This window comes from Fundulus heteroclitus, unplaced genomic scaffold (genome assembly GCF_011125445.2).
Source record: "Fundulus heteroclitus isolate FHET01 unplaced genomic scaffold, MU-UCD_Fhet_4.1 scaffold_892, whole genome shotgun sequence".
Taxonomy (NCBI): domain Eukaryota; kingdom Metazoa; phylum Chordata; class Actinopteri; order Cyprinodontiformes; family Fundulidae; genus Fundulus; species Fundulus heteroclitus.
The window spans coordinates 9,436-16,765 of record NW_023397353.1 but is presented as its reverse complement, the minus strand read 5'-3'; the positions used below and the strand labels follow the sequence as shown (position 1 = coordinate 16,765).

Here is a 7,330-nt window from a genome sequence, read left to right as displayed (position 1 = left end):
AGCACCAGAGATGGGAGAACCCGACCCAGAGTCCTCAGGCTCTGCTTCCTCAATGGAAGACGTGTTGGTGGGATTGAGGAGGTCTTCGAAGTATTCCGCCCACCGACGCACGACGTCCCGAGTCGAGGTCAGCAGCACACCACCCCCACTGTAAACAGTGTTGGTACTGCACTGCTTCCCCCTCCTGAGACGCCGGATGGTGGACCAGAATCGCTTCGAAGCCGTACGGAAGTCTTTCTCCATGGCCTCTCCGAACTCTTCCCACGCCCGAGTTTTTGCCTCGGCGACCAGCCGAGCCGCCTGCCGCTTCGACTGCCGGTACACATCAGCTGCTTCCGGAGTCCCACAGGCCAAAAAAGCCCGGTAGGACTCCTTCTTCAGCTTGACGGCTTCCCTCACCGCTGGTGTCCACCAGCGGGTTCGAGGGTTGCCGCCACGACATGCACCGACAACCTTGCGGCCACAGCTCCGACTAGCCGCCTCAGCAATAGAGGCGCGGAACATGGTCCATTCAGACTCAATGTCCCCCGCCTCCCTCGGGACGTGTTTAAAGTTCTCCCGGAGGTGGGAGTTAAAGCTCCGCCTCACAGGGGACTCCGCCAGACGTTCCCAGCAAACCCTCACAGTACGTTTGGGCCTGCCCGGTCGGACCGGCTTCCTCCCCCGCCATCGGAGCCAACTCACCACCAGGTAGTGGTCGGTGGAGAGCTCCGCCCCTCTCTTCACCCGAGTGTCCAAGACATGCGGCCGCAGGTCAGATGAAACGACAACAAAGTCGATCATTGAACTGCGACCTAGGGTGTCCTGGTGCCAAGAGCACATATGGACACCCTTATGCTTGAACATGGTGTTTGTGATGGACAATCCATGACGAGCACAGAAGTCCAACAACAAAACACCACTCGAGTTCAGATCAGGTGGGCCATTCCTCCCAACCACGCCCCTCCAGGTCCCACTGTCATTGCCCACGTGAGCGTTGAAGTCCCCCAGCAAAACGAGGGAGTCCCCAGGAGGGGCACTCTCCAGTACCCCTTCCAAGGACTCCAAAAAGGGTGGGTAATCTGAACTGCTGTTTGGCGCATAAGCGCAAACAACAGTCAGAACCCGTCCCCCCACACGGATGCGGAGGGCACACTAATAGAATATATGTTCTGTCACTTTTTAATTGACGGGTGATTAATGACCCTAATCATTTCCGGTCCCCCTTGATTTCCGGTCTCCCCCTTTGATTTCCGGCCCCCCTCCCCATTTCCGGCCTCCCTTGACTTCCGGCCTCCCTCGATTTCTGGCCCCTCTTGATATCCGGCCTCCCTTTGATTTCCTGCCTTACCCATATTATATTATTGTCATTAATACGATATTATTATTAATATAGTTATTAACTTTATTATCGTGAATATTTAAGTATGTCTAATGATTCCTTTAATACACATCCAGCTACTTAATTCAGTTTATCCACATCCAGTTATTTAATTTATCTTATACACATCCAATGATTTAATTTTATCCACATTCAGTTATTTAATTTTTATACACGCTCAATCTGATGCTTAGCAGCAGCATACCACCCATATTAAAAGGTGATATTAATTATAATACAATTCACTTTACTATCGTGATTATTTAATTATATCTATTTATTTCGGTTGTACACACGCAATTAATGTATCTTATACGCACTCAATCTAACGCTCAGCAGCAGACCAGCCACACTCTACGTGGAAAAAACCTCCGTCCCGCACCGTTGTGATTGCGCTGAAATAGAGAATCCTTAATCTTTAATCCTGCTATAAAGCTCAAGTCAGTCCTCCCTCCAAACTAAAGGTTTGGAGCGTCCTCATACTACGGTGGACAGTGTCTTACTGACCACAGGTTTTTGGGTCACGACCTAAATTTCACGAGTTCTGTAGAGGAGGGGAGGAGCTGTCTCAAACACATGTGCTGCGTTTGCATGCAGCAGGAAGGGGAGACAATATCGATCCGGCATTTGCAGTCAGCAAATTCGTGCAGGGCGTTATCTTATCATTTTCACACAACAGCAAAACCTTCCTTTCAACGAGCATGACATCCTTTCATTGTTAGTTAATAAACAAAAACACCGAGCCTCTCTGTTATCTTCATCAACAGAGTGTCTGCTCAGCGCAGATCAGTGGATGGACACTACACTTCCTGGTCAGCTAGGGAGCCGAGCAGGAAACCTCCCTGTTATCTCAATAAACCAGTGACCATCGCCGCTCAGTGCGCCACACACCAGGCCATTGTTAGTTAGCAGAACAGGAAAGCGTTTCAACTTATCTGAATAAGACACTGCTCCGCGCAGGTCGAGGTATCCGGGCCTCGGTAAAACTTAGTATACCGCTGGAAGTCACGACTCTCTCGGTAAACGCATCCTCTCAGTACCAGAAATGTATAAAGATGCTCATTCGGTGCAAGGTAGTCATCACTCGAGATCATGCAAGAAACCTCTTCAGCTTCGCTCCTCACTAACGCTCTGATCCACCCCGAGGGTCAGAACGCAAGCTCCAACCCACAACATGGCATACGCTTCTTTGGTAAGTTCTAATGAATATATTCTAACGATGTTTTAAGTTATACGTTGAATATACGGTGGGGGAATCCCCCCTATGACGCCACTGATCATGTGATACCGTAGTAATGTCACTTGGGGAATCCCCCCTTACGCTTTTCGGCTGTGTAACAATATATGTTTAATTATTTTTCAGACCTCACAGGTGTGGAGCAAGAAAATGTACTTTTAACACCGTTGAACTACGGTAGGATTTACTTTCATAAAGATAAAGTATCTAAAGTATTTAAAGATACTAATACGTTGTTTTAACCATTTTATTTTTATTGTTTTAGGTTTTTTTGATGAGACGAGCGGTAATCCTTACCTACAGCACGGTGTTCACCAGGCTCAGCCGCAAAGAACCCGGCCAGAGAGCAAACTTACACTGAAAAACCGCCCGTCCCGAAGCAAAACCCGCCAGGACTTTGCCTCGCAAAATACGTCTACCCCTAAACAAGAAACAGATAAAGTCATTGATCTGCGTACACCACCGCCGGTTCGCCAACCTCTCTTCCTCCACTCAGCGGTAGCGGGCATTCAACCTCGCCAGCTGTTTGTAGCACAAACACCCACCCTGCAAAACAACCAAGTCCAAACGGATGTACCACAAGCAACGATTCCACCAGCAAACCATACCCATCGTAAGTTTCTTTATAACTCTGAAACTATCGATTTTATGTTTCTCAACCAGCCCCGTTTCATGTTCTCACTGTATGCCATTGACAGTCACACTGAGCGTTGAAACTTCAGTTCAGACGGTTCAAGACCAGCGGGAGACTACATCATACGGTAGGTAATTTGTGGGACATTCATGTGGCGTGCTACGTTAACACGCAGTTTCCGCTCTAGTTTTACGTGGGTTCGATTCCCCGGTGTGATGCATTTTTTTTTTTTTTTTTTTATCTTTTTTATGTATTTATTTCTGCTGCAATCATTGTATGCGTGTAATTCGCTCCATTAAAAAGCTCCGTCTTTCTTTCTTAACAGAAGCAGCCCTCCTGAGGGAAAACGGTGCTGAAGGTGCAGAGATAAAACCCCCTAACGCACCTCAAACTGATCTGCCAGCAACCTCTTCAGACGGTGAGTAATACAGTTTTTTTTTCATTAATTAACTTAATAGTTAATTTATTATTTCTTTTTTTACACTCTTAAAGTTTAAACTACTGTTCTGCACGGTTCAAAAACCTCCCTCCCTCTGCATGTTTCAGTTTCTCACTCTTTCAGTGTGTGTGTGTGTGTGTGTGTGTGTGTGTGTGTGTGTGTGTGTGTGTATTTATTTCTGCCGCAATCATTGTATGCGTGTAATTCGCTCCATTAAAAAGCTCCGTCTTTCTTTCTTAACAGAAGCAGCCCTCCTGAGGGAAAACGGTGCTGAAGGTGCAGAGATACAACCCCCTAACGCACCTCAAACTGATCTGCCAGCAACCTCTTCAGACGGTGAGTAATACAGTTTTTTTTCATTAATTAACTTAATAGTTAATTTATTATTTCTTTATTTACACTCTTAAAGTTTAAACTACTGTTCTGCAAGGTTCGAAAATATCTAAGGCCTCCTTCCCTCTGTGTGTGTGTGTGTGTGTGTGTGTGTGTGTGTGTGTGTTCTACCGTCTTAGTGGGGACCATCACAGGTTTTTAACCTGTGTGTGTGTGTGTGTGTGCATGTTCTACCATCTTAATGGGGACCATCACAGGTTTTTAACCTTTGAAGTCAGGACATTTTACAAAGTATGGCAGTGTTAACCTCTGTGTGTGTGTGTGTGTGTGTGTGTGTGTGTGTGTGTGTGTGTGTGTGTGTGTGTGTGTGTTCGAATCAGGCCTCTCCTCACTTTTCAACCCCATATGCTGTTTTTACTAATTTATTTAATTGTGTTTACTTATTTATATCTATATACATATATTTTTTTATTTTTGCAGCCCGTGATACGATCCGGAGAAGACGATCCTTAAGAAAGAGGAAAAGACCCAGTCTCATTACACTAAGTTCTACCCTCAAGATAGTCCAGAGAGTGATTCCGAAGCTCGAGACAAAAGTGATTACGATTCGAAGGCTTGCAACGGGTAAATAATTTCTTTCGCCTACAATAAATAATGAAATCAATAAATCCCTATGTCCTTCTTTGTTAAATCTCTGTATTTACAATTAGTTTATTATATCATAACGAATCATTGTTCTTCCACCTCTTCACACACATGAAATCACCTTTTTCTACAATTAGGCCGCCGTATAATAAAATGAATAAATCCCCCGCATCCTTCTTTTCTTTATTATATAATAATGAATCAATGCATTTCACCTATTTCTAAATATGAAAGCATCCTTTTCTACAATTGGGCAGTCGTATAATAACTTCCCATTCATACTATATTAAATATCTGTATTTACAATTAGTTCATGGCATATTAAAACATTATATTTTCATCTCTTTCCACATATGAAACTACCTTTTTCTACAAATAGCTTGTAATATAATAAATGAATGTTTTATTCTTTCCTGATTATAGTTGTTCCGTTCTATTACAGAAGCTGCATCGATTATTCAACAAATTCCATACTGCGGCCGCAGAGGAACCTACTACAGTCGGAGAGCTGAGGAGCTTCTGAGAAACTGCATCTTTCTCCTGAAAGAAAGCGCCAAGATCTCATTGCTACAGTAGAGTTAACCTTTTAAATTGTGACCTCTGTTAAAATGGGTAGCCAGCAACTGAGAAATGCATTGAATGAAATTGTTGAAGCTGTGAATGAACTCCGTAATCTCCCTGTACACCCTGCAACCGAATTTCTCAATCTAACCCCAAATTCCCCAGTCAGAACTCAGGGTCCAGATTTGGACCTTGAATGTTTACTATCTGTAGAACGAGCCATCGAACGATTAAACGATTCTTTCTCTCAACCATACTCGCCTGAAAATAATTCCTTAGAGTTTCAACAGCAAGTTACAAACGCTTTACATGAAATCACACAAATGGTTAATGACCTTCAAAATCTTCCTGTCCGGCATATGCCTGGTTCTTTCAATGTAGCTCCACATTCACCGTCCAGGTTAGAACAAGCGGTCCATCAATTAAACGTTTCTCTCTCTCAAACATTTAGCCCTAATCCTACAAACGCTCAGTATGTGCAACACGGTGGGGGTCTTGTAGAAAACGGTGAACAAAATCCCACTGGTTCTTCCAATACTGCTTTGCCAAATCCCACATCCAACCAGCCTCAACAGCCATCTCTCATTGCACCCGACCGAGCGGATCAACCCTGCACCAGTCATGGACAGTCAGCTGTAAACAGCTCTGAACATACCCAACAAACTCAGAGAGAGCGAGAAGGTTTCAATGTTACAGAAATAAGACGTCCTTTCAACGTCATTGCCTCGCGAGCCGGCTACGCTCCCAACCCCGCCGAATTTTACACACAAGTGTATCATATTCTCACCGAGCTCGCAGAGTCAGCTGCTCGCCTGGCCTCTCGTAGCGATATTATCCAGCTTGAATTGAGCGGAGAAGGATTTTCTCATCACGCCATCGTTCAGGTAAATGATGAACGTGATTCAATTCTGCCTGCATTTCTGGAATTTTTAGAGGATTTAACGCAGTCAAACGCGGAATTGCCGGATCCAAACAACTTAGAAATGATTGTTCAGGTTGTAAGAAACCCTCATGGAGGTGTCAAACGTAAAGCCGAAAAAACATTGGACTGTGAACTGATTCGTAAAAAACGTCAACATTTGTATATCGTCGCCAATCGTTCTGATCAGCTTTGTTTTTCAATCAGTCTTGCCCATCTGTGTAACCCTACTTTTACAGATGCCCAAGCCGTGCAGCAAGCTGTACTTTGGCAACGCACAGCGGGCCTCACAGAGCAAACCCCCGTCACTTTCAGCGACGTGCAAAAATTTGAAAAGATTCTCAACAGGAAAATTGTCGTTTTCTATAAAGACGGTAAGGACGCAATGCTTCGTAAATTCCAGACTGACTTTTCCGATCGTTCAAATCCTCTTTTTCTGCTTCTGTTCAAAAACCATTATTACGGCATTAAAAACCTGACAGGGTTCACCGGTTCTAACTATATTTGCAACTACTGTTTTACCGGTTTCCAAAACATAAACAGGCATAACTGCGAAGGTCATTGTTCAGTTTGTCTCGATCCGAGATGTACTCTGCAACAGTACAACTCTGTACAATGCACAGATTGTAAACGAATCTGTCGTAATTCATTCTGCCTCGATAGACACAAGGTCCCCAGATTGAGACCTAACCTCGGAAAGCATGTGAGTAACTGCGAAACCACTAAATTCTGTCCTCTGTGTAAAAGGCTATATGATCTAGCAGCAGGTGGGGGTAGCAAGCCTCATGAGTGTTCAATAAAATGCACGGTCTGTCGTCAGAAAGTCCCTAGCGGTGTTGATGTAACGTTAAACGAGCATCAGTGTTACATTCAACCCACACTGACAGACCCTGAACTCGGCAATAAACTGGTTTTTTACGATTTTGAAACTTTTACAGATCAAACCGGGAGACACATCCCATTCCTTGTCTACACAAAAACTTTGGCGGGAGATGTTTGGTACTCTTACGGGGTGAACTGCGTTAGGGATTTTCTGCTTCATTTCAGAAATCCTCGTTACAGAGGTTTCACTTTCCTAGCTCACAACAGTCGTGGGTTTGACTCTTACTTGGTTCTGAGTGTAATGGTTGAATTGGGCATTAAACCGTACCTCATCACACAGGGAAGTAAAGTTCTCTGTTTTACCGAGCCTGATTACACTC

The 7,330-nt window shown here is 44.4% G+C and overlaps 1 protein-coding gene across 1 annotated transcript; it reads left to right on the top strand.

Moving 5' to 3' along the window:
- The first annotated feature begins 2,183 nt into the window (after positions 1 to 2,183).
- On the top strand, positions 2,184 to 5,601 carry LOC118562368. The gene is made up of 7 exons (XM_036134682.1): positions 2,184 to 2,552; positions 2,724 to 2,774; positions 2,863 to 3,210; positions 3,296 to 3,358; positions 3,914 to 4,006; positions 4,484 to 4,627; positions 5,091 to 5,601. Exons 1-7 carry the CDS (start codon positions 2,453 to 2,455, stop codon positions 5,222 to 5,224), a joined length of 933 nt encoding a protein of 310 aa, XP_035990575.1. The 5' UTR covers positions 2,184 to 2,452; the 3' UTR covers positions 5,225 to 5,601.
- Positions 5,602 to 7,330: the final 1,729 nt, after the last annotated feature.